At 51.4% G+C, this 27,487-nt stretch overlaps 1 protein-coding gene and 1 long non-coding RNA gene across 2 annotated transcripts in view; both read right to left on the bottom strand.

Annotated features, from left to right (window-relative positions):
- The window catches only part of LOC311606222, an 82,425-nt gene that overhangs the window by 46,140 nt on the left and 8,798 nt on the right, over nt 1-27,487 (bottom strand). The gene's annotated exons all lie outside the window — the stretch shown is intronic.
- MYO1G (myosin IG) lies at nt 10,443-26,500 on the bottom strand. Its single transcript, XM_084797315.1, has 22 exons — nt 26,304-26,500; nt 24,524-24,732; nt 24,279-24,372; nt 23,146-23,311; nt 22,779-22,832; nt 22,257-22,367; nt 21,854-21,970; nt 21,045-21,269; nt 20,595-20,740; nt 19,779-19,893; nt 19,269-19,439; nt 18,987-19,057; nt 16,918-16,992; nt 16,606-16,738; nt 15,716-15,882; nt 15,270-15,477; nt 14,310-14,533; nt 13,276-13,420; nt 12,086-12,190; nt 11,753-11,866; nt 10,804-10,958; nt 10,443-10,727 (listed from the first exon to the last, which is right to left on the bottom strand). The coding sequence occupies exons 1-22, from the start codon at nt 26,396-26,398 to the stop codon at nt 10,571-10,573; spliced, it is 3,057 nt and encodes a 1,018-aa protein (XP_084653441.1). The 5' UTR covers nt 26,399-26,500; the 3' UTR covers nt 10,443-10,570.

The following is a 27,487-nucleotide window of genomic DNA, read 5'->3' as shown; positions in this document are numbered from 1 at the left end:
GGCTCAGCCTGTCAGGGCCAGAGCTGTGACTCACTTCCGGCTCGTATTTAGAGTCCTGCGATCGCAGGCATCAATTTTACAAGTTGCTGATTATGAAGGAGCCGGCCAGCTCCCGAGTCCTCTAGTCCCACTAATATATAATTAGTTCCCTAACATCGGGAGAGGTTTCTGCCTGAAATCTAGTCGATAGCTCTACAGTAGTGTATACTATACAACTAGTACCGTAGTGCATGCCGGGAAACAGCTACGCAAGGGGCTGCAGCAGGGTGGTCACTGGAGCCCACGAAACCGTCTACCAGCATGGGAATACCTGACCAAAGAAATAAAAGGGGCCGGGCGTGGTGGCGCACGCCTTTAATCCCAGCACTCGGGAGGCAGAGGCAGGCGGATCGCTGTGAGTTCAAGGCCAGCCTGGTCTACAAAGTGAGTCCAGGAAAGTCAAGGCTTCACAGAGAAACCCTGTCTCGGGAAAAAAACAACAACAACAACAACAACAAAACAAAACAAAACAAAGAAATAAAAGGGGTGGGGGGAGAAAGGCACACTACAGAGACAGAAACCAGTAGCTGTTCCACCCAAAAAGCTGAAAGCAAGCCGGGTATGGTAGCACACGCTTTTAATCCCAGCACTCGGAAGACAGAGGCAGGCAGATCTCTGTGAGTTCGAGGCCAGCCTGGTCTACAAAGTGAGTGCTGGACAGACAGGGCTGTAACGCAGAGAAACCCTGTCTTAAAAAACAAAACAAACCAAGCCAGGTGGTGGTGGCGGCGGCGGCGGCGGCGGCGGCGCACGCCTTTAGTCCCAGTACTCGGGAGGCAGAGGCAGGTGGATCATTGTGAGTTCGAGGCCAGCCTGGTCTACAAAGTGGGTCCAGGACAGCCAAGGCTACACAGAGAAACCCTGTCTCGAAAAACTAAAAACAAAACAACAACAACCCCCCCCAAAAAACAACAACAAAAAACCAAACCAACCAAACAAACAAAAAACAAAACAACAACAAAAATACCCAAACCAAACAAAATACAAACAAAAGGCTAAAAGCCTCAACAGTCCCAGCGCATTGCAGAAGGCCTGGAAGTGCCCTGAGGAGCCATAGGTATGCAGAGTCCAGCCAGGCAGGATGAGGACGCTGGGGTGTGGTGGTAGCCGTAGTAGCTGCAGTCACCCAGGAAGAAGGAGCTTTAGCCAGGGTGCCCCTTCTCCCAGCATTCCCCCATCTGAGCCCGCAGCCCATCAGAGGGTGCTGCGCTCTCACTCAGGGAATCTTTCTGCCGCAGTCACTGCTGCACACGTCACAGACGTACCCGGATGTATGCTTCCCCATGTCTCATCAAGTCGGTAATGGAAACCCCCACCGTGTTCCCCTCTTTGTCTGTTCAACACACCATCAGACCCCTTTATCTGTGCTTTGTCTCCAAATAAAAACTGTAAAAAAGATCATAATTCTGCCAGTGTAATACAGCTGTCCTGTGTGCCACCAAAACCTCATTAATTCTTTCTCCCGAAGAGATGACAAAGTCCCTTTGGGAGTACTTACTCTTTCAAGACATCCCATAATGTAATAAATATGATAATATAGCTTTAACATTTTAGTACTGATATTAATTCAGTCAGCGTTATGTTACATGATAAAGGAAAGCGGATGTGTGCTTCATATATGTGTTTGTATGCACAAACATATTCGCAGTCCATAGGACAGAAAACTCATGACACTTGTCACCCTCACTGTTCAGCTGTCACATGGCCAGAAACAAGCAGCCAGCACCGTGACATTCCTTAGTTTTCCAAAAATGTTCCAAAACATCATGTTTAGATTTACTGAATTCTTTGACTCGCACAAATCTTAAATGCTCTTGATTTGTGTATTTCTATAGAAATATAATTTACTTATTTATTTTGGTTTTTTTGAGACAGGGTTTCTCTGTATAGACTTAGCTGTCCTAGACTTGCTCTGTAGACCAGGCTGGCCTCGAACTCAGAGATCTGCCTGCCCCTGCCTCTGGAGTGCTGGGATTACTAGTGTGCACCACCACACCCGGCTGTAATTTATTTTTATTTTATGTGCACTGGTGTTTTGCCTGTATGTATGTATGTATGTATGTATGTATGTATGTATGTATATGTGAAGGTGTTAGACGCGCCGGAACTGTTACAGACAGACAGGTGTGAGCCACCATGTGGATGTGTAAGGAATTGAACCCGAGCCCTCTGGAAGAGCAGCCAGTGCTCTTATCCACGGAGCCATTTGTGTGTGTGTGTGTGTGTGTTTCTTTCTTTTTTTAAAAAAAGATTTATTTATTATTATGTATACAGTGCTCTGCCTGCATATACACCTGCACACCAGATCTCATTATAGATGGTTGTGAGCCACCATGTGGTTGCTGGGGATTGAACTCAGGACCTCTGGAAGAGCAGCCAAGTGCTCTTAACCTCTGAGCCATCTCTCCAGCCCCGTGTGTGTGTTTCTCTAAACAGTGATGTAATGTTAGTTGTAGTCAAATTAGAGAGCCAGCTTGAGAAACATCAAGGCCACTAAAGACAGTCAACCACTCCTGGTATCAAAATATATGTTATTATTTAGGGTTCTGTGGAGTAACATAACAAAAGAACGCAAAAATATAAATATATAAGACAAAAAGAGTACAAGTTGAGTAGTCTCTGTGCTTTACTCTGTATTTAGTTTAAACAGTGGCTTTTCAGGCCATGTATTGCCCTGAGAGATTCCATTTTACAAACAGCATTTGACTCTGTTTTAAATGAGCACAGACAGGGCTCTGAGTGGGACACACACACAACACCTCTGTCTAGCACTTCCCAATGGACACAGACTGATACATAATTTCTTCTTATAAGTATAAATGGTGGCATAACAAATTCAAAATAAATTGGGGCCATATGATCTCATAGGCGTGTTAAAAATCATAGCAGGAAACCAGACCCATGAGAACTTATCAACCATACTGTACTCAAGAGAGTGAAACACGCCTGCCCCAGACACATAAAGTGGGGGACGCCGAACGCTTTGGTGGCAGTAGTTCCCAACAACCTGCCAGACCACCCAGTGTGTTCAAGGACTGACGGACGGAGAACTCCTGACTGTGCCAGAAGCTGCAGGTCTTCCAGGTCCCCGCTCCTGGTGCAGTCTGTTTGATTTGCCATCCACCCACCCATCTGTTCAGTTCATTTGTCTGTCTGGCCATGGCTCTTATACCTTACATGGACAGCGCCACTCGACCGTGACGTTCTGCTCAGTGCTGACCCTGTGAGCAGCACCTCCAACTGGTTGCAGGGCACCGATTCTGCGTGAGTTGCTTCATAGTTTTTTTTTTTTTTTTTTTTTAGACAGAGTTTCTCTGTGTAGCCTTGCCTGTCCTAGACTTGCTTTGTAGACCAGGCTGGCCTCTAACTCACAGTGATCCACCTGACTCTGCCTCCCAAGTACTAGGATTAAAGGCATGCGAAGAGTCTCTTTTTTCTTTTTTTAAAAAAATATTTATTTATTTATCATCCATACGGTATTTTGACTGCATGTGTGCCAGCAGGTGAGAAGAGGGCACCAGATCTCATTATAGATAGTTGTGAGCCACCATGTGGTTGATGGGAATTGAACTCAGCACCTTTGAAAGAGCTTTTAACTTCTGACCCATCTCTCCAGCCCTGCTTCTGAGTCCTAATAAGGCCCCTTTGACTTCCTTGAACTCTGCTGTGGCCTGGAGTTCTTGTAGCCCTTCTGTAGCCTACACACACACACACACACACACACACACACACACACACACACGTAGATATATTTACCATGTGATATACAATGTGGAATCTGAAAGCTAACATTGGTAGCTAAGATTAGAACTAAAGAAGCTGTGTTTGCTTTGGCCAGCTATCCTAGGGAATCGGGACTATGAAGCAACCATGAAGCCAGTGAGACCAAGTTAGCTTGTGAATTTATCGTTATCCAATAAACGTTGATGTTGTGGAAGCACAGACAGAGACATGTCCGCCTATGTTCCTGACACAGCACACCTTCAGTGATGGCTGTCTTTGTGCTGAAGAGGCAGAGAGTTCAGCAGCTTCTCAGGGCACGAAGCTGAACGCCTCTGCAGTTCGGCCCCGACACTGGAGGCCTGAAATCTCCCTGGAGAATTGACCGGTTTGAGGTCCGTGTGGCAAACCTGAAGATGCTGATGGCCGGTGCCCTCCAGTGATGGCGGCAGTGACAGACGCACTCACATTCTCCACCTGCTTTTTCTTCCTCCACCTTTTTCTCCTTCTGGGCCTCCAGCCCTTTGGATGGCGCCACCCACATTCAGGGTAGGGTCCCTCCTCACCTCCTACATATTAATCCTCTCTGGAAATGCCCCATCCCCACCCCCCGCCAAGACACCCAGAGGTGCACATCACCATTCCTAGACATCTCTCAATCTAGCCAATTTGACAATGAAGACCAAATAATAGTTGTATCATTCACTCCCAAACATCCAGAACTCTCTGGAACTCACCCTCTTGCTCTGTACTCATTTCTACCTCATCCACGCAAGCTGCTTGTAACCAGCTTTAAGGTCAGAGGAAGGATAGCAGGCTACCAAGAAGAGACTTGATACCCTATGAGCATATACATGAGGAGGAAGTCCCCCTCAGTCACAGTCATAGGGGAGGGGAGTAAGGGGAAAATGGGAGGGAAGGAGGAATGGGAGGATACAAGGGATGGGATAACCATTGAGATGTAATATGAATAAATTAATAAAATGAAATAAAAAAGAAACATTAAACTATGTTAAAATGAAAAAAATAAAAAGTAATGAGGCATTCACACCCCGAGGCTGCTGGTGGTCCTGTAATGTCACCTCTGCCCCCAGCTTGACCTACAGCGCCACCCCCAACGTGTCGGCCTGTGCTTGGCTTGGGGTGGTGGAGGTAGAGTAAGGTTGACCCGGCTTTGGGGGAAGGACACGCAGGCTGGATCCCAGTGGGAGAAGAACTGCAAGGTTGTGTTTTGGTCACTTGCAAAGTGTATGACTTTTTTTTGGTGACCCACTTTCGTCCCCGGTAAGGAGGACAGACTAACAGGTGGCACATGGGAAACGGAGTTACAGAACCAATAATCCCCAGCACTGCCACAGGGACCGTGCAATTTGTGTTATCTCCATCTGCAGGACTATACTTAGTGAGGGTTTAAACCGGAACAGATGGTTCTGCTCGTCTAAAGTTGCTTCTGGAATATTCTGACCTTTTCCTCCCCCAAGATAAAGTGAGAGCAAGAGCACACCGCGGGGGCATTGCTCGGTTGCTCTGTACTCCTTAAGTCTCAGGCTCCTCTCTGCCCCTGCCCTGTGGCACTGGGTACCTGTGGCCATCTCTAAGAGGAGCTGAGGGTGGAAATGTCCACAGAAGTCTTCTTTATCCCTGCCTCCCACACCACAGATGAGGCAGGTCCTACCTGCACGCTCGGCACAGGAGGGTCAAACTCCACACGCCCAACCTGAGAAATTACCATCCACCAATGGACAGTAGACAGCCACGTGCCATCGGCCACCAGTGGAGAGACTGGGTGAAAGCAGTGACTGTAGCTGGTGAGCTCTGGTGGTTGATGCTGCTCCTGAGAGTCCTAGGTGGCTTGGTGGCAGACAGGAACTGCAGGCTCTCCCCAGTGGAGTGCTGGCAGCCTCCTGAGAAGCCTGCGCTTGGCTAGAGAGCTACCCATGGGCCCCTGACATCACGGAGAACTTGTAGCCTGTGTGGTGCACTGACACCCCAGGAGCTCACATAGATTTGTAACATTCACTATAGGGAAACAAGAAAACACTTGCCAAAATAAGATGACTGTAATAAAATAAAATAAAATAAGTGTAAGCTCTCAGAGCTCCATGTTTTCCTCCTGTTTCCCAGGTGGCTCTCTTGCCACCCTTGGGTTCTACTGTGCATGCTGTTTTGACTATCGTCGCCTGAACCACCTCTTTAGGAGTCACTCTCCGTGTTGTTTATTCAATCTTCTCACCCATCAAAGCCTGGCAAGCACACTGCTGGGAGCTATGATGGTACACGGTATGAGTTGGGGGGCGGGAGGGGGTGGTGGTGTCTCTGGCTCCGATTGCCTCTTACTCACTGTTCTATTGCTGCGAAGAGACACCACGACCGTGGCAACTCCTATAAAAGAAAGCATTTAACTGAGGCTTGCATATAGCAGCAGAGGTTTAGTCCGTTCTCGTCATGGTGTGGAGCGTGCTAGTGCACAGTCATGGTGCTGGGGAAGTTGAGCGGTCTACAAGCAGATCAGAAGGCGGCAGGAAAAGAGAGATCCTGTGACCCACGTGGGCCCTGGAAACTCCAGAGCCAAGCCCAAGTGATGCACTTCCTCCAATAAGGCCACACCCCCTGCAACAAGACCACACCTACTCCAACAAGGCCACACCCACCCCAACAAAGCCACCCCCACCCCCAACAAGGCCACACCCCTACAAGGCCACACCCACTCCAACAAGGCCACATCTCTTCATCTCTTCCAAATGGTACAACTCCCTGATGACAACACAGTCAAACCTATGGGGCCTATGGGGCCAATCTCAGGCTGGTCTCAAACTCACAAAGACCCGGCTGCCTCTGCCCGGGATTGAAGGCGCGTGCCAGCCTTGCCTGGCCAATGGGGCCATCTTATTCAAAGCACCACAGTGGCTTATGGACTTAGGCGAGACAGAGCAAGGTTCCCCGTGCCATTCCACTCCTCAGCTGATCCTGGAACTGAGTGTCACCAGCAGCTATGACAGAGCTTTAGGAAATCACTGCAGCATCTGAGGGAAGGGAGAGAGACAGTTCAGTGTGGGCAAAGCTTTGTCCCCTTGGGGGTTCCTCCTGCCTACCGCAGGATAAGACGCACCCATGTAGCCATGGACCAGCTGTCAGACCACAGCATACCTCTCGGTTCCCACACTATGGAACACCAGACAGAGGGACTGTCGGCAGGCAAAGGCAGGGCCTGCTGGTCTCTGCTTGGATAAAGAACATTCTGGTGACTTCCAGACAGCAGTCAGTGGCCCTTGGCTTGTTTCATATGCACACCTTGCCTGAGAAAAATGGTGCTGTCCCGAGTCCACCTCTCCTCCTTGCTTATGAGCAAGAGGGAAATCAGGACTCAGAATATTGATCGAAGAATTGACTTCCGAGTGTATCAAATACGGAAAGATGGTCTATCCACCAGGACTGGGGTTTAACTCTGAGAACAATATAAAAGTGAGCCTTTTCAGTTATAATGAAACAGCATGGCTGGACGTGATGATGGCTCAACGTGCCTTCCTCTGCATAGCGAGTTAGTTCCAGGCCAGCCAGGCCTGTATAGTAAGACTGAAAAAGAAAAGAAAATTTCTGTGTGCCTATCTCAGTAGCACAGTGATTGCCTGGCATGAGCCGGCTCTCGGTTTGCACCGCTTCTTCTTTTTTTTTTTTTAATTTTTAATTTTTACTGTTTTTGTATTTTTTGTTTTGTTTTGGTTTTGGTTTTGGTTTTTCGAGACAGGGTTTCTCTGTGTAGCCTTGACTGTCCTGGACTCGCTCTGTAGCCCAGGCTGGCTTTGAACTCACAGAGATCCACCTGCCTCTGCCTTCCAAGTGCTGGGATTAAAGACATGTGCCCACCATGCCCTGACCCATTTCTTCTCAAAGGAAAGAAAGAAAGTGAAAGTCATGGTGATGGTGGCGTGAGCCGTGGTCCAGCTACTCCTGCTGTTTGGGCCCAGGAGTTAGAGGTCAGCCTGGGCAACAGAACGAGAGTTCATCTGTTTAAAAACAGGGCAACCAGGTGTGGTGGCACACGCCTTTAATCTCAGCATTCGGGAGGCAGAGGCAGGCGGATCTCTGTGAGTTCGAGTCCAGCCTGGTCTACAAAGTGAGTCTTGGACAGCCAGGACTACATAGAGAAACCCTGTCTCGAAAAACCAACAAAACAAAACAAAACAAAGCAAAACAAAAAAACATGTACACAAATGTTCTAGCATCATTGTCCAAAGAGGCCAGCACAAATACCCATTGACAGACGAGGAATAAACAAAATGTGGTTTGTGCACATGGCCCCGTGGGAGGGCCATTTGCCATGTGAGCCTAAAAACCTGAGTTTAATCCCTAAAATCTATGTAAAGACGGAAGGAAATAACTTTGTCCTTTGGCTTTCACACACAGGCTGGTCTTGTGTATGCATGCGCGCGCACACACACACACACACACACACACACACACACACACACAGAAACAAGTATAAAGATGTTAACATCTAAACAAATAAAGAAATATCTAGAGGTGCTTTGACAAGGATTCTCTACATCAGTGGTTCTCAGCCTTCCTAATGCTGTGACCCTGTTTCTCATGTTGTGCCTGTCATAGTTTGGTTTCCATGGTGGCGACAGATATCATGACACAAAGCAACTCAGGGGAAGAAAGAGTTTGTTCACCTTACAAGTTATATAGCCTAGGAAAGGCAAGGCAGGAAACTAGAGTCAGCAAACTGGGGGCAGAAACTAAAGCGGAGACCACAAAGGGTGATGCTTACTAGCTTGCTTTCTGTAGCTTGCTCAGCCTGCTTTCTTTCTGTCTGTCTTTCTTTCTTCTTTTTTTGTTTTGTTTTGTTTTGTTTTTTGAGACAGGGTTTCTCTGTGTAGGCCTGCCTGTCCTTGACTCACTCTGTAGACCAGGCTGGCCTCAAACTCACAGTGATCGCCTGCCTCTGCCTCCCAAGTGCTGGGATTACAGGCATATGCCACCACAGGCCCCGGCTCAGGGCGTGGCTCCACCCACAGTGGGCTGGGCCCTCCCACATCAGTCCTTAGTTAAGAACTTCCCCACAGACATGCCCAAAGGCCAGTCTGATGGAGTTAATTCCCTTTTCCTATATTACTCAGCTTGCGTCATGCTGACAACAACTAGCCAGCACAGGGACAGGGGATCTGTGGGTCTGTGCATGTGGGGGCGCTGAGGGGCTATGGGAATGAGGGTTAGATAGTCTTGGGATATAGGACGAAAGGGCTAAATGTATAAGGGACTAAAGGTGTGTGGGTCTCTAGATCTGGGGGCCGTGGGTCTGAGAGACTGGGGGTCTGTGGAGCTATGGAGTCCAAGAGTCTGAGTGACTATGGGGCTGAGGAGCTGAGGGACTGATGGCATGGTGGTGCATGCCTGCAGTCCCAGCACTTGGGGCCGAGGGTGGGGGGAGGCTGAAGCAGGAGCACTGTCAGGAGTCTGAGGCTGGTCTGCGCTATAGAGTCTCACACCAATATGGACCCCAGAATGAGATCTTAAAAATAGAAGAGCTCTCCGGGCGGTGGTGGCGCACGCCTTTAATCCTAGCACTTGAGAGGCAGAGGCAGGTGGATCTCTGTGAGTTTGAGGCCAGCCTGGTTTACAGAGTGAGTCCTGAAGAGCCAAGGCTACACAGAGAAACCCTGTCTTGAAAATAAAAAATATAGAAGAGCTCTGGGCTGGAGAGATGGCTCAGAGGTTAAGAACACAGGCTGCTCTTCCAGAGGTCCTGAGTTCAATTCCCAGCAAGCACATGGTGGCTCACAACCATCTATAATGAGATCTGGTGCCCTCTTCTGGCATGTAGGTGTACATGCAGGCAAAGCACTGTATACATAAATAAATCTTTAGGGAAAAAAATAGAAGCGCTTTCTCTGAAAGGCTGTTGAAAGCTGAAGGAGGCTAAAGGGTCTGAGGGGCACTGAAGGCCAACAGGGGCATGTACAATGCTGAGGAAATGCTTAGTGGACCAGAGACATGGAAATGTGTCTACCCTGGCCTCCCTCGGTGGCTGACCCATAAATCCAGATGCAGCCCTGCTTTCTAGTGATCCGAGCTGCTGAACCCGTTTTTCCAATGGTTCTCCCAGAAGAGGAGAGTCCATCACTTCAGATGCCACATCTTTACCTAGCACCCACCATGGACAGCTAGCAGCTGGACCATGGCTAACTAGCAGCACACCCTGTGAGACATCAGGGCTGCTCTGTTCTGATGACACTGGAGCACCAAGAGCCATAGTCCTGGCGGGGAAGGAAGCTCTGCTGAGGTATAAAGACTGGTGACCAAGCAGGACGGTGGTGGCACATGCCTTTAATCCCAGTACTCGGGAGGCAGAGATAGGTGGATCGCTGTGAGTTCAAGGCCAGCCCGGTCTGCAAAGCGAGTTCCCCACAGCAAGGCTACACAGAGAAACCTTATCTCAAAAAAACAAAAAAACAAAAAGACTGGGGACCATTGTTGATTGTTGCCTTGGGTGTCCAGGGAAGTGTTCACGAAGAACACTTTTCTCAGACCATAGGCCTATCGCTGGCTTGGGGCCCTGACATCTGAGGTCTTGTCAACCTCTTCAGACTGGGCCTTCAAGCCTCCTCCTTTAGTTTATGTGGCCCCACAGTGCATTAGCAGAGAATACTGGGTAACATTGGCCAAGGCAGTGGCAGCCACACTGGGCACAAATATAGCATCTTTATTGTGTAATGTTCCAGGCAGGGGTGGGCAAGTCCTGGCGTTTAGTGTGGCCAAGGCCAGGGGTTTAGAACTGTGTGGAGACCAGGCTAGACTGTCTTGGGCTTGCTCAGTGGCTCGGCCAGAGGAGGGTGAAGGTATTGCGGGTGCATCGGAAATCCGGCTCAGGCTGCTCTGGCCTGGGCTCCACAGAGATGAGGCGCCTGGCACCACGCTGGCTCAGTGGGATACAGTCAGAGACATGGACCTCCAGGGTTCGACCCTCTCTGAAACAGGAAGAACAGAGGGTCAGGGTGGCAGAGCTCCCTATGCCCACATCCCCCCAAACGACCCCAGACTCACCCCTGGCAGTGTGCGGCCAGCATGCCCACCAGCTCCCCGATACGATTGTCTAGTGGCGGCTGGGAACGGTGTAGACACACGACAAGGTCATCATAGCCTTGGGCGTGTAACACCACCAGCTGGTCTCGTCCACTGGTTACACTCAGCCCCGTCACCTGAGCAGACAAGCTTGGGGTCAGGTTCACAGCAAGCATCCTGCGGAGCCCTGCCCTTGGCAGAGTGTCCGCTCCAGTGTCCAGCCACCCCCTGCCACCCTTCCCTTCCCTCTCTGATCCCCACTGATGGGGGTGAGGACTGGCATGATGTCACCCAAATAGGAGTGTGTGCCATAAGGGACATGTTTAGATTCTGGTCCGAGTGTACTATGTGACTGCATAGCTGAGGATTGGTTTTTATTTTACTTTGGGGGACATTTTTATTGCCACACTGGCATGTAGCTACTGTATCCCATAGGGTGACACCAGTGGTCCTTTGACTTTTACAACAATGGAGTCACCAGGGGTGGGAGGCTCAGAGGTAACACAGCCTGAGCCCTGTCCCAGGTTGCTCCTTGTCCTGAGAGATAGAAAGTTCTTGCGGGGGACAAAGCTGCCATGCAAGGGACCAAGTAGCCATAGAACCAAGCAAAGGAAGGGACAGGGTCTCACAGGGCATGGCTGAAAGTTATGGTGAGGGCTCAGACCTATACAGGCAAGAGACCCCCTAACACAGCAAAGGTATAAAGAGAGACCATTTGGCTTGGCTGGAACATGAAGGTATGAGGTAGGGGGTGTCCAGGTACTTGAGAGAGAAAGCCACTACAGGAATTTCAGAGGAACACCACCATCCATTGGCTGAGAATGATCTGGTTTATCTATCTATCATTGGCGGACAATGTAGAGGAGAGTTAAGTCTCCCAGGCCCCTCGAAGACACTCTACAGGTGGTGTAGAATGTTTACAGTGTCTCACCGCATCCAGGGGCACAGCCCGCATCACCCGGTACTGTCGTCCAGGCTCCAGCTTGTAGAGATGCCGGTCCGTTAGCAGAAGGGCCCTGTCCCGGCTCTTACGGAATCGATTCACCTACAGGAGAGTAGCCTGAGCCCAGGTTGGTACCACCCATCCTTCTCCAGGCCCAGTGATCCCAGCCTCCTCCCTCTCTGTGTTCTTTCCTTTCTGCCTGACCAAGGGCGGGAGTTCCGAGAGTACCTGACGCAACCAGGCCTGGCCTGGGGGCTCTCTCAGCTTTCTCCCGAGTCCCTCCGATCTTTGTGCCCCAGGACCTCCAGGCTAAGTACCAACCTTGCGCACATGGCTAGAAAAAAGCACAGTTCCGAAGCCATCCTTCGCCCGAAGCGCCTTTAGTTGCTCAGCAAACTGATGGGCTGCTGTGGGGTTGTCAGTGCCCTGCGGACAGATGATGGATGGAGGGTGCTTGGGATGGGATCTGGGATCATGCTTGGCTGATTAAAAAAAAACAAACCTCTCAGCAAAACACCACACAACTATCCTTCACCTTGGGGAATCCCGGCAAGGCGCTGAACATAAGCAGCTGAGCACACGGCTTCTATGAGAGCAAAGGGCACAGAACTACATTGTTTGGACAGGCTAGCTACCTCTTTTTTCTTCTTCACACTAGCCTGGCTGGCCTAGGTTGTATTCGTAATTCTAGAAAAAGCCTCCAGAAGGCAAGAATGGGTTGCGTGTATCACCCAACCACACAGAATTCCCCTGGAGACCAAGAGATAGTGTCACAGCTGTGGTCAGTTGTCAACGTGAAATGCAGGGCAAGAGGGAAGTTCAATTAAGGAATTATCTCCTCCGGCGGCCTGTGGCTATAACCGTGTGGCACTTTCTTGGTTGCTAAATGATGGAGGAGGGCTTTGCCCACTGTGGGCGACATCATCCCTAGGCAGGAGGGCCTGGGCTGCCTAAAATGATAGCTGACCAAGCCAGAGCGAGTGAGCTAGTAAGCAGCGATCCTCCATGGTGCCTTTGCTTCCCTGGAAGATACACTCACTGTAGTCTGTAAACCAAAATTAACCCTTTCTCCCCAAGTTGTTTTTGGTCACAGTATTTATCACAGCAACAGAAGGTAGGCTAGAAGAAATGGCAAACGTACGGCAGCAGAAACAGTGGTATGTGTGGTATGCATGTGTGAGGATGTGTGTGCATACACACGTGTGTGCTTGCGCCTGATGGGGTATTGTAACCGAGAACTGAGGGGCACTTATACTTGAGAACACAGGATTCTTAGTGGTCAGTGGCCACTCAGCAGAGTCCAGGAAGGGGAACAGTAAAACAAAACAAAGAACAAAACAAAAGAAAAAAACAAATTTCCCAAAACCTGAAGCATGTGCCGGAGCCCTTAGGGCAGGGCCAAGGAGGTTCAACAGGCCAGGCAGCTCTAGGATGGACAGAACAGCTGGTTAAGACCCACCATAGTGTCAATTCTGAGCACGTCCATTGCCCTGGACCCAACCCATACTCACAGAGGACAGGTAGTCTTGGGCCCAGGCCCGCTGGCAGCCCCAGTCCTGACGTAATCCTTGCAAGGCCCCCATAGCAGCCACCTTGGCCTTGATCTGGGTCATGTCTGAAGGAGGGATGTTCTTCACTAACTGCCGTGCCCGCCACCTGGAAGAGGAGAGGGATCAGAGGATGTCGCCTGCCTCTGCCTCCCAAGGGCTGGGATTACAGGCGTGCATCACCGTGCTCAGCTTGCTATCTTGTTTATACTTTCTCCAGCCCTTTCCTTAAAGAACCGTTTCTTTGTTGTTGTTGTTGTTCGTTTGTTTGTTTCTTGCTTGCTTGTTTGTTGTTTTTTTCTTTTTCTTTTCTTTTTTTTTTTTTTTGAGACAGGGTCTCTCTGTGTAGCCTTGGCTGTCCTGGACTCACTTTGTAGACCAGGCTGGCCTTGAACTCAGAGATCCACCTGCCTCTGCCTCCCAAGTGATGGGATTAAAGATGTGCACCACCATGCCTGGTAAAGAGCCATTTCTTTTTGTTTGTTTGTTTTGTTTTGTTTTTTTCGAAACAGGGTCTCTCTGTGTAGCCTTGGCTGTCCTAGAATCGCTTTGTAGACCAGGCTGGCCTCAAACTCACAGCAATCCTCTTACCTCTGCCTCCCTCTCCAGTGCTGGGATTAAAGGCATGTGCCACTACTCCCAGCTAAAGAACCATTTCTTAATCTGATGTTGACTGTTCTTTGGGTCCCAATCCCTGCCTACCTCTCTAGCCTTGGCCCTTTGTACCCAGTGTTTGTCCCCAGGAGACAGCCTCCAAACCCGTAGCCATTCAGTGCGCCTCCTGTTCTGACACTTGCTTTGTGTTCTCCTTCTGGAGATCTCCCACTCAGGCTTCGAGGTCCATCCCCCGTCATGGAGTCCCCATATCCCAGCCTTGACTAACCAGCCTGCTTTGTGAACAGTCATGGTACATGGTTAGGCAGTTATGATGTGTCTCCCAGTCAGGCTCAAGTGTTCAGAGGATGCTGGCTGGCTCTATGGTAGACTGAGGATGGTACCTGCTGAAGAGTACATGGCAAGTGTCCTGAAAGGGCTGCAGCACCGCAGGAGGTGGTGGCCACACGAGGTCACGGCCATAGAGTGGGGGCTGCCGTGCAGCCTGGAACCGCCGCTGCAGTTCCACCAGGTGAGCACGCACCTTGTGTCTCCGGAACCAACGCATGATGGTGTAGATGGCCCTTAGACGCCTGCAGCGCCACCGAGCCAAGGTGCCCCGCCATGCCTGGATGGAACACATGGGGTAGGCACAGGGTCACTACCAGCAAAGCACTGGCCTCCTGATTCTAGTGATGGCCCTTAGTCTTTCCTGAGGGGACTACAACCTCCTCCCTCCCCCCCACCCCCCGCCCCCCCAGGTTGTCTCTGAGAAGGCTGACCATGCCTCCTGCTCTTTGGAGCCAGTTCTATCTGGAGGCTTGATCTTGGATAGGCATGTGGCCGTGAAGGATGGACAAGCCCTGCTCACAGCTCTGCAGGCTCTTAATAAAGAGCAGCTTAGCCGGGCATGGTGGCGCATGCCTTTAATCCCAGCACTTGGGAGGCAGAGGCAGGTGGATCGCTGTGAGTTCGAGGCCAGCCTGGTCTACAAAGTGAGACTAGGACAGCCAACGCTACACAGAGAAACCCTGTCTCGAAAAAAAAAAACCAAAACAAAACAAAACAAAAAAGTAGCTTATCTGTACCAGACCTTGTAGGCTCCCTAACAAGACAGCTTGTGTAGGAGAGAGGAGACGGCAGTGTTTTCTCCACAGCTCCCAGAGACAGAGGGACTTCCCCAGAATATGACCGTCAGAATTCAGACTGAATTTCTTACAAGGCAGGTAGCCACGGCCCCACGTGTGACTTCCAAATATCAGGGGCGCCATCAGGAGTGGGAACGGGGAGGCATATGCTGCAGGATCTGTGTGGGCACCCGTCTCCACCATGGTGGGTGTCCACCCAGCACCCTTTCCTCGCACCTTCTGCAGCAACAACACAATGATGGGAATGAGGCGAGCTCGGCTCTGCTCCAGAGTGACCAGCGTCCTTGGAGATCGGATAAACAGCTTGCTGTGGCCAAAGGCCACGTCCCCTTGCAGCCCATGCTGTTCCAGAAGGGCGCTCACAGCCTCCTTGTCAGAGCCCAGCAAGTGGTTGGGCCACGTGTACTCACAGGTCATTTTGTACCTGTCACCACGGAACAGGAGGGTGGGTGCTTGGCATCAGGCCGTATGCATGAGTCCCCCTCTCTGATCCACCCCGGGGGAAGAGTGCAGGGGTGCTAGGAATCCTCAAAGCATTATGATGCAAGACATCATTTCGGGTCCCCTCTGCTCCTACCCCCTCTCCCACCCCCCCCCACCCCCCACCCCCGATTCCACACAGAGGCCGCAGCCCGTGTTGTGACATGTGTGGGAGCCCGTACCTGAGCAGGAATCGAGGGTAGGGCTGCCGGGAAGCAAAGCCAGCCCTGCGGACCCTCACGTTCTCCAGTAGGCCCAGGTATTCAATCTGATGACGACAGTGGCCTTCATCGAACTGCCCGGCCACCTTGTCCTCGTTGGGTTTGATGCAGCGGACATAGAAGGGCTCCTGCGGGGACAGGGGACACTTAGGACCCCAAGCCCATCATTTCTGTGTGTCCTGCCCTAAGAAGCCAGGGCTTCTCCGGCCCCCAAAAGCCTGGGTTAGCAGAGCTGGGACAGGCGAAATTCAAACAGACCAAGGGCACTGGAGGCCTGGAGCCGGACCAGGGCTCAGAGCTAGGTGTTAGTCCAGGAAGGAGGTAGGAGTCCCCTTACCCCCATTATCCTTCTCTTCCTGGATGGATGTTCTGTGGTCAACACACGCTTTCCCCCAGCTGCTCCTCTGACTTTTGGCCTGATGTTCTTATCTGTGTGGCTCCCAGTCCCTCTTACCCAGGAGGCACTAGGGGTAGGGGCAGTGGGCTATGGGTATGCTGGTTTTAAAATCTGTCCTGTGTTCAATGGTTGTTCAAGTCTGATCTCTGAGCCCCATACCTAACCTCTGCCAGAGCCAGGTCCCCGGTCGGGGCAGACAGAATAGAAATGTTCTCCACGGCCGCGGGCGTGGTGGCGCACGCCTTTAATCCTAGCACTCGGGAGGCAGAGGCTGGCTGATCGCTGTGAGTTCGAGGCCAGCCTGGACTACAAAGTGAGTCCGGGACAGTCAAGGCTACGCAGAGAAAGCCTGTCTTGAAAAACCAAAAAAAAAAAAAAGAAAAGAAAAGAAAAGAAAAGAAATGTTCTCCACAGTGTGTACCCAGGGCACTGAGGAGGGTTTGAAAAGTAATACCTTAGAAGCCAAGTTCTCCACGAGGGCAACCATGGAGTTCTTAAAGAGCGTGCCGGCTGTCAGGGGGCGCTTGGTCACCTCTGTGATGTCCTGTTGCCCATCTGGCCACATGGCCCGCAAGGTGGGATCCGCACTGCAAACATAGGCTACATTTACCCAGCTACCCTGGCAGGGCAAACCCTACGTGGCCCAGGATGGCTCCAGGAACTACATAGTTTTAGTCTTGAGCCTCAGGCTGTCTGTCAGTTAAGTAGGGATTAGACCCCCGAGTCTCTGAAGGCTCATAGTCCCGGCCCAGCAAGCTCCACTCACCTATTGTACATCAGCCGTTTGAAGTCCTGGAAAAGGGAGTCTCTATTCTTGTCAATGAAGCCCTCCACAGAGTACCTGACAGAGGCAACGTGGGTAAGTAGATCAAAGGCCAGCCAGCCAAGCTACCTTGAAGACCCCCCACCTTCTGCCAGCTATCTCTAATTTCCTGGCTCAATTTCTTCCAGCCCTCTACCCTCTGCTCCTTCCCTCACATCTGTATTCTCTTTTGTAGCCTACACCTTATCCCCCTCAGGATAAGTTTCCCTCCTGAAAAAGGACTCAGTGGCTAAGGCCCCAGGTCTGAAGCTAAACTGCCCCAAGATCAAATCCGAGCTCCCCCATGTTTGCACTGGGTGGCTTTGGAAAAGTTATCCAACCTCTCTGCTCTTCTATGTACGTTAAGTACTTGAACCAAGTTTACTGAGCTTCTACAAGTACCAGCCATTACAGTGAGGATGAGCAAACCCAACTTTGTGATGGAAGATCCTCAGAATTATTATCCAGTTCTTGGACTACTAGAAAGTTTATCAACATTCAGGAGGCAGAGGCGGGAGGGTCTCTGTGAGTTTGAGGCCAGCCTGGTCTACAGAGTGAGTGCCAGGACAGCCAGGGCTATAACAGAGAAACCCTGTCTTGAAAAACCAAAAAACCAAAAACCAAAACAAATCCAAACCAAACCAAAACCCAAACAGTTGCTGTACTCAAATCCACTTTAGAGAGGAATGAGAGGTGAATTATCAGTCGTCATGGCAACCTCAAAATGAAAACCTAGGCTTTGATGCTCAGAGGTTTTTCTCCTGGTTAGTTTTTTTGTTTTTGTTGTTTTTCTTTCCCCAGCTTCATGCAAGCTAGGGTCATCTGAGAAGTGGGAACCTCAGCTGAGAAAATGTCTCCCTCAGATTGGTCTGTAGGCAAGTATGTAGGGTGTTTTCTTTCTTCCTTCCTTCCTTTCTTTCTTTCTTTCTTTATAATCTTCAAAAGATGTATTCGTTTATTTTTATTTTTTGTGTATGGGTGTTTTGCTGTGTGTGTGTCTGTGCATCACTTGTGTCTTTAGTGCCCATGGAAACCAGAAGAAGGCATCAGATCCCTCAGGACTGGAGTTACAGTGTAAGCTGTTTTGTAAGTGTTGGAATCAAACCCAAGTTCTCTAGAAGATCAGCCGGTGCTCCTAAGCTCTGAACCATTTCTCCAGTTCTGGGATATTTTCTTGTTTGATGTGAGAGAGCACAGACCACTGTGAGCAGAGCCATCCCTGGGAAGGTGCTCCTGGGTTATGTGAGCAAGCCGGCTGAGCGAGCCAAGGAAGGCAAGCCAGCAAGCATCATTTCTCCTGGCCTCGGCTTCAGTTCCTGCCCGTTTCCCTCAATGACGAACTACAGTTGGTTTATGTGACTGAGAGAAAGCTTTTCCTCCCAAAGCTGCTTTTGCTCATGGTCTTTATCACAGCAATAGAAAGCAAGCTAGGACAGGTGTCTGGGGACTAATTATAAATGCAGGATTTTCTTTCTTTTTTTTTTTTTTTTGGTTTTTCGAGACAGGGTTTCTCTGTGTTAGCCTTGGCTGTCCTGGACTCACTTTGTAGACCAGGCTGGTCTCAACTCATAGCTATCTGCCCACCTCTGCCTCCCGAGTGCTAGGATTAAAGGCATGTGCCACCACACCCGGCTAAATGCAGGATTTTCTTGTAAACATTTATTTATGTATAGTGGTCTGGCTGCATGTATGCTTCATGCCAGAAGAGAGCACAGATCTCATTATAGATGTTTGTGAGCCACCATGTGGTTGCTGGAATTTGAACTCAGGACCTCTGGGAGAGCAGCCAGTGCTCTTAACTGCTGAGCCATCTCTTCCCCAGCCCCCTGGAAGTCACTGTGTAAAGTAGGTTGACCTTGAACTCACAGAGCTCAGCTTGCCTCTGCCTTCCAAGGGCTGGGATTAAAGGTGTGCGCCACTGTGCCTCTTTTAACCTAGGTATTTTTAAAGAGTTTCTATATGCATACATCTGGAACACAGAACTTTGTGTCCTTCCTGTAACTATGTTTCTTGGGACTGAAGGTGAGACTTACGTGACACTCCCTGCATAGTGTTTGATCCTGAAGTCTCGGCCAAACTCCATGGTCTTGTCCATATGGGAGAGCTATGGGACAAGCAAAGGCAAGACACAGACAATGGCGGGGCAGCTTTGTAGTCTCTGTGAGGGTACAGTCTCACAGTCACCCTTGCCGGACAGAGGTAACTGTGACCTTAGCACCATCAGACGAGGTTGGCCAAGACCCCCCATGAGGCATGAGCTTCACGACACTTCTTTGTGTCCCACCCTCTGTGCCGCATAGGGACAGCTAAAGCACCTGGCGGCTGGAATAGTGCGGGTGGTGGCGGTGGTGTGTGTCCAGGGTCTGCAGGAAGATGAGGTCAGTAATGGGTCCCGCTGTGCTGCAGGCTTCATCTAGCACGGCCAGGATGCCTCGGCGGGGCTGCTCTACCAGCTCCACGATGGTGGCGTTGTTGAAGTACTCAATCTGGAGAGGAGACCACCAGAAGAGAGGCTCTAGGCAAACTTCTGACACTAGCCAGTCACCCCCCCTTGCCCCAGCTCAGTGCAGTTCAGCGCCCTCCATGTCAAATGAGGCTCCTCCTCCCTGAAAGCCACTACCCCCCCCAGCTCACCCCCCACCCCACCCTATCCTGCCCAGCTGAGGCTCCTCCTCCCTGAAATCCACTACCTCCCCCCACCACAGCTCACCCCCCACCCCCACCCCCGCCCAGCTGAGGCTCCTCCTCCCTGAAAGCCACCACTTCCCCTCCCCCTCTACCCCCCCCACTTTCCCTCCCCCCCCAGGCCCAGCTGCTATGCTCACACTCTGCCAGGCAATGCCCTCTCGCTCATATTCCTCCTGTTCTTGCTTCAGGATAAGCTGGATAAAGAGCTGCTGGAGCTTCTCGTTGCAGTAGTTGATGCAGAACTGCTCAAAGCTGGGGGGGGGGCGGGGCAGGGTAGGCAGTGATGGACATCGGCTTCTCTCCTAATGACTCTGCACTGTAGGCTATGAACTCTCCACTCTACCACCCCACACCCCAGAAAGGACTTGGGAGCCACCATCAGGAGAAGTGAAGGGCCAGGTGTGGTGGCCCATGCCTTTAGCCCAGCACTCAGGAGGCAGAGGCGGGCGGATCTCTGTGAGTTCGAGGCCAGCCTGGTCTACAAAGCAAGTCTAAGACAGCTAGGGCTACACAGAGAGACCCTGTCTCGAAAAACAAAACAAAAAAGCAAAAAGAAAGAGAGAGCCGGGCGTGGTGGCGCACGCCTTTAATCCCAGCACTTGGGAGGCAGAGGCAGGTGGATCGCTGTGAGTTCGAGGCCAGCCTGGTCTACAAAGTGAGTCCAGGACAGCCAAAGCTCCACAGAGAAACCCTGTCTCGAAAAACCAAAAAAAAAAAAAAAAAAAAAAAAAAAAAAAAAAAAGAAAGAGAGAGAGAGAGAGAGAAGTGAGCTCTCAAATTTTGCCTGCTATCAGCTTACCTAATTGGCTGGGGGCACAGCCAAGGCAAGCTTAAAGTACTCAGGGGCTGGAGGGAGAAACTAAACATTTCTTCCTCCTAGCCTAACCAAAGTTTCTAGTGGCCACAGTGGTTGCGGAGTCCAAGGTACTGATGTGGTTGGCTGGGCTGCCTACCTGTTGACAGGGAACACTTCAAAGCCGTAGATGTCCAGCACACCAATGACTGTGTCCTTGCCGTCACGCCGAGGGTCACGCCCCCGAGGTTCCATGATGCCATTGATCCTGGTCACAACCCACTCAAACAAGCGCTGGTACATCGCCTGGAGCAAAGCATTTCATTCGTTCATTCGTTTACTTATTTGTTTTTTAGTTTTTCGAGACAGGGTCTCTCTGTGTAGCCTTGGCTATCCTGGACTCGCTTTGTAGACCAGGCTGGCCTCGAACTCACAGAGAGCCGCCTGCCTCTGCCTCCCTGAGTGCCGGGATTACAGGCATGTGCCGCCGCTCCCAGATTATTTTTATTTATTTATTTATTTATTTATTTATTTATTTATTTATTTATTTATTTTGTGCTTCCAGCTATGCAGCTGCCACGGTTTCTCCCTCCAACTCCTCTGAGAATACCTTTGCACAGGCATCCCTGGCAAAGCTGGCCTCAGCCACCGTATGGTTCTTCTCGATGAGTTCTCGGCCTCCTGAAGCTACCGTGCGAGCCAGCAGGGTTCGAAGAACGAGGTCTCTGGGTGTGGCTGTCAGCTTGGCTACATAGCCCACTAGGGCCTCCTCAGCCACTGTCAGGCCTCCTTTCTGTGGCCCATTTTCCTCTGTCTCTACAAACTCGATGTTTCCCTGGTGATGAAGGGAACATGAACAGGCTAGGCTCCGTGTCCCCCAAGGAGTCTAGATGCCTTTGCATGGATAGAACGGATGGCAGAGGATGCATGTCCACTCAGATAGTACTGTCTGCTACTCATTGTGGACCACTAGTGACTCTAAAGCCTTCAACTGAGGCCTCTCAGAGACAGTTGAAGCCGAAAGATGCTGAGGAACAGCTCACAGGCTGCAGAGCTAGAGGCTTGATCTTCAAGGCTCAGCTGTTAGGGAGCACGCATGGTCTAGGCTCCCAGCTCTCTACCAGACCCTACTGTGCATCACCAACTCAGACTCAGAAGAGGAGAGAGGCAGCACAACTGGAATATCCCCAGTGCATCCAATCCTTCCCCACTGGAGATTCCCCCAGGCGGAGAGTTAGTCCTCCCGGGTCTCCCAGGTGCCCCAGGCAGAGAGTTAGCCCTCCCAGGTCTCCCAGGTCCCCAGGTGGAGAGTTAGTCCTCCCGGGGCTCCCAGGTCCCAGGCGGAGAGGTAGCCTTCCTGGGTCTTCCAGGTGCCCAGGCAGAGACTTAGCCCTTCCTGGTCTTCCAGGCCAAGCTCACCAGGTGCAATATGGCAGCTAGGATGCGATGGGTGGACTCTACTTCCTCTGGACTGAAGCCAATGATCCTCATGGCCTCCATCACTGCCCGGTGGCTCTTCTCATCACTATCTAGGGCCTAAGGGAGAAGCTTTTTATCACCCAGGCCAAGATGGACTCAGGACACCTGCCCTTCCTTAAAAGACCTCAGGCCCCCCATCTCAGGCACCTGCTCACCCTAGCTGGTCTCTTCCATCCATCCCTGTTCCTCCATTCCTGGCGCTTGCTCATCCTGAATCCCGACCCCTCCCTGAGCTGCTTTCTCTTCACCTCCCACTGACTCGAGCTGTTCACACCCTCTGGCCCTACACCAATCACTGCCCCACCCCCTGAGTCTGACTGAGACCTGTACCCCTTGCCCTCACATTGTGCACACCCATGTTGAGCCCAGCTCCCTGGCGCGTGAAATTATACACAGCAGGATTTCTCTCCAGATGCAGCCCTTGCAGCTCGTGGTCCTCGCTGCCTCGAAGCAACTGGAGGGCACAGAAGTCCTTTAGTTAGGCACCGGGTTTCAGTGACCCTACTCCACCAACCCCGCCCCTCCCCAAGAGAAACAGGATGACTCACACACAGAGAACCCATAGAAAAACTGCCTGTACCACCGGCAGAGAACTCTTATAGTCTCTGGATCTCAGATGTTGGGGACGTCTCCGTTCTCAAGCATCTCCCACCCTTTGGTGTCAGGGGTATTGTGTTTGGGATAGAGGTAAAGCGAATAGAGGCAGTGGTCAGGAACAGGCTAGTGTGGGATGGAGAGGGAAAACTGGAGGCAGTGAGGAAGGGATGGAAGACAGGCCCAGCCTACTGCCCTTCCCTGCCTCTCCTTTTTTTTTTTTTTTTTTTTTTTTTTTTTGTTTGCTAACTCTCCACTCACGGAGGCTTACCTGGTAGAAGGCGTGGAAGTTTCTCTCACCCACATGCTGCTTGAGGACCCTAGACTGAGGCAAGAGGGAGAGCTGGAGTCCAGTCTGGTAATGGGTCTGTACCAGGCACCCCACCATATGTTATGAGGCAGAAAGCAGGCTGGGAATAGGGATGCTGTGACAGAGGTCCACTGAGGGTGACAGAGGGCCACTGAGGGCGACAGAGGGCCACTGAGGGCGACATAGGGACACCGAGGCCCCTAGAGGAGCCACTGAGAGCTCTGCTTTCCTAAGCTGCAACATCAAGTCAGTATGTTCCCAATCCCTGGGCACTCCATGGGGGGGGGGGGTAGGGGGTTGGAAGGGTCTCCTCAGCCAACCTACTCACCTTCTCCAGCAGGTAGCTGTGGATGTGTCCCCCAACCGGATCCCCCTTGAAGTCGAAATTGATGTCCATGTACTTGCCAAAGCGGCTGGAATTGTGGTTGCGGTTGGTGCGGGCATTGCCGAAGGCTTCCAGCACGCAAGTGGACTTAAGCAGCACATCCTTCACCCTGTGAGCAGACGGACCAGGGTTCAATGCAAAGACATGTGCCCCCCCCATCTAGAAAACAAGCAGAGCATCTCAGGATGGGCCAGGAAGCTGAGCCAGCTGTGAAGGAGTGAGCGGTCCACCTTGCTCCGTTTGCCTCTGCCCTGAAACCTGGGGATGCTCTTGTCCAGCTTGCTGGTGTCACACACTGTCTGCATCGCTCTGAGTCCAGGACAAGCACCCAGCAAATGCTATGTGCTGTTACTTGTGGCCATCCCCCCCACCCCATGCCCCACCGGCTTTGCAGTAGACCTTTATTGGGTAGCAGTGATGGACACATGCTGAGGACTGACACTCCTGCAGGGGTCCTGCAAGCTCCACCACAGCATCACTACAGGAAAGGACGGGCTAAGACCCGGGAGGGTACTCTTGCTGGGTCTGGATGGGGAGCAGAACCTATTCCTAGTTCCTAGATCAGGCAGCTGGGATTCATATGCCTGCCTGGCTCTCCTCACCAAGCTGCCGATTTCTTCAGGCCTCTGTGGGCTCCCCAAGATGCTCCCTGTTCTTCCTTGAGACACTTTTTTTTTTTTGTTTCTCGAGACAGAGTTTCTCTGTGTAGCTTTGGCTGTCCTGGACTCACTTTGTAAACCAGGCTGGCCTTGAATATACAGTGATCCACCTGCCTGTGCCTCGCTGAGTGCTGGGATTCAGGCAGGAGCCACCGTCCCCAGCACTCAGACATTTTTGCTAATTAATGTTGATGTCACCTCCTCCCCAATTGGCAGTGTAAATACTTTGGGTGTTGGGGGAAAGTAGCGGTGGGCTCGCCTTCTTAGGATGTAGGGAGCACCTTGGAACCTTCCCAACAGAATGGCTTGATCTGGCCTTTACCTTTCTTTTCTTTTTCTTTTTTTTTCCCTCCTAGTCCACAAGGCCCCTCCCCTAGCAAAGAAGCCTCACCCCTGCAGGGACCCCTGAGTGCTCACCTCTCCACCTCAGCCCTCTGGCTTGGGTTGGTGACAGCAGCGATGTACTGCATGATGTGCTTGCTGGCTTCTGTCTTCCCTGCCCCACTCTCCCCTGCAGAACAGACGGGAAAGGATAGAACCAACTGTGTCGGGTACCTCTAGCCCAGATCCTTATCCTTGGCCAATCCTTAGAGGTGGAAGCACCACCGCCCTCCTTTATTAATCAAACATGGCTCTGGCACCTGGTTCTCAGGGACAGGTACCTGAGATGACGATGCAGGTGTCCCTGGCTCTGCGCTTCATGGCTCTGTAGGCAGCATTGGCCACAGCATAAAGATGAGGCGGGCGCTCATAGAGCTCACGGCCCTGGTACTTGGCAATGGCCTCCGGCCCATAGAGTGGCAGCTCCTGGTAGGGGTTCACGGATACCAGCACCTCACCAATGTAGGTATAGATACGGCCCTTCTCAAACCTAGATTCAGCAGAACAAGGCCTCAGTATTTACATCCATGAGAGGGGTACACGAGACTCCCCCAAGCAGTCAGCACCCCCTCCCAGAAAGATCATAGAGAAGAGAAAGGGGGCCTCATTGACTTAAGGCTCGTTGGAGCCATCCTGAGTAACTCGAGCCCCCCAGAGCAGTCCTCAGCACAGAGCAGAGTGAGTGGGCCACATAGCTCTCTCCCAGGATGCTCAGGTCTCAGGAATCAGGACCATACGTTCCACAAAGAGCCCTGGGTCTTTCTTTCACAAGCATCAGAGGTGGCCCCAGGTGACTCCTGCAGGGCAGTTGAGCTGATGAGATTAAGAAAAGGGGACTCTTCCAGAGAGGGGGCGCCTTGGTTGTTTCCTGTCTCAGAGTCTAGGCGGGACCAGAGCCGGAAGGGGACTCGCCCTGCTCCACCCAAATCATAGGGTGGAGATTTGCTTGTCTTCGTACCCCCCACCCCACCCCAGCCCAGCCATGGCCACCGCCCCTTTCCAGCACATCTTCAGATCGCTCCACCCTTCCGTTCACAAACCAAGTTACCAGCGGGCACGCAGGACTATGCTTCTCTAGAATTTTGTGTTCTGGGAGGAGTACTTGCCTGGCTGCTCCTTGGGGCCCCAACTGCCCTCCTGTGTGAGGCCCGCCCAACCCCAGGCGGCCTCTTCAGGGTTCCTCTTTCTCTGCCACTACTGACATGGGTACTCCTCCCAAAGACTACAAGTTGCGTGACCTTCAGCCACTGTCCTTCGAAGCTCCATGTACAAAGCAGAGATGGCATGCTTGTGGACTTGCTGGTCACGCCAACGAGGCAGAGTAACAAAGCGTTGAACTCATTTCCTGGACAGCCCTCTCCATGTGTCAGCCTGGGCCCTCCATCTCTGTGCCTAATTAAGATTCCTGGTCCTCAATTGCTCTCCGAGGAGCCTCCTAGCACACAGCAGACCTCCCTAGGAGGCAGGCATGAAGTCCACCTGCACACAAGGCCATTTGACAGGCCATGCTTCTAGCTCCTAGACCCCCCCCCTTCCCTGCCTTTCTCAGTGGGAGAGCAGGCTGCAGTGTCAATTCGACTAGTCATAGCTTGTGACCCCTCCCACGAACAAAGGCCAACCCAGAGCATCACGTTTATTGGGACCCTAGGGTGGAGCCACTTCATCTTGGAGTTCCTAAGGAAACTCAAGTCAGGTCCCACATGAGACCCAGGCAAGAAACATCAGCAGCTACAGAGAGGGAAAAGGCCATATTGTTCTTAGCTCCCACGCCTTTACCCATTTTTCTCAGGGGAACATCACACTCTGGGTTTGCCAACTAGGGTGTGGTGAGAGCGGGTGGGCAGCTCCATTTCTGAAAGCTGGTTACTTTCTGAGTGGCCATTATCTCCCGGAGATGCTATTATTTCAGCCTGTATTGTCTAGGTCTGTGTAGCCCTGTCACCATTCTGATGATGGGACCACTGTCACCTGCCTTGTTTCCCTCAGGTCTGCATGGATGAGAGGGGAGGGAGGGAAGGAAAGGAACGGAGCACCTCCCCCACCCCTCGACTTCCCATCTACCTGAGCTGTAGGTTCTTCATGAATTCCTCCGTTGTCAGTTGGTCCAAAAGCACAAAGTCAGGCTTTCCATACTCAGGACCTTCCTCGTCCTCCATCCTGCCCACTGGAAGCACCCAGGTCGCAGCGCCAGAACGTTCTGTACAGAGATGAAGGGGAAAACAGAAAGAGGAGTCCCAGCCCTGCCTAACTCCTACAGTGCTGAGGTAAAGTAGGAAGTGGGTTCTGCCGGGGAGTTTGGCCCTGCCCACTCGTTGCTCCCTTGGTTCAAGTGCCATTTCCTGCTCCCTGGCCTGCAAAGTCTGTGTTTAATGGTCCGGTCCTCTGCTCTGACGGGGTCCTTATTGACCTCCTCAAAGCCCTTTCCAAGGTAGGCATGGTGGTAGATGCTTGTCACCCTAAGCACTCCAATGATTAAGGGCAGGCTGGGGATGTAGCTCAGTTGGTAGAGTGCTTGCCCAGCATCCACAAAGCCCTGGGTTCAATTCTCTCAGCACCATATAAAAACTAGGTGTGTTAGCACAAGTCTGCAGTCCCAACATTTGGAGAAGGGCCAAGGGTTCATGGTAGTGCCTTACGACATAGCAAATTTGAGACCAATCTGGATTATACGACACCTTGTATCAAGAGGGGAACAGAGTATGGTGGCTCATGTCTTTAATCCCAGCACGCTGGAGGCAGAGGCAGGCAGATCTCTGAGTTTGAAGCCAGCCTGGTCTAGAGTGAGTTCCAGGACAGCCAGGGCCACACAGAGAAACCTTGACTCAAAATTAAATTAAATTAAATTAAATTAAATTAAGTTAAATTAGAGAGAGAGGCGGGGTACATTTACACCATGGAATACTACTCAGCTATTAAAAACAAGGAAATCCTGAAATTTACATGCAAATGGATAGAACTAGAAATGATCATCCTGAGTGAGGTAACCCAGACCCAGAAAGACACGCATGGTGTATGCTCACTTATAATTGGACTCTAGCCCAACATGGATGTCCCCTGAAAGTCTTCACTGAGCAGGAGATTGGGACAGATTCGGGGACTTCTTATTGGGACTCCAGGTGAGAGAGGTATGGGAGAATGGGGAAATAGAAGGATCCAGAGGGTCCTAGAAACCTACAAGAAGATCATCAAGACTGGCAGATCTGGACCTGGGGGGAGGGGGGGAGTCTGCTCAAACTACTGTACCA

The sequence above is a fragment of the Acomys minous genome, assembly GCF_964271855.1.
Source record: "Acomys minous genome assembly, chromosome: 10".
Classification (NCBI taxonomy): Eukaryota; Metazoa; Chordata; class Mammalia; order Rodentia; family Muridae; genus Acomys; species Acomys minous.
Note: the sequence above shows the minus strand (reverse complement) of the source record. Positions and strands in the feature narration are given on the sequence as shown.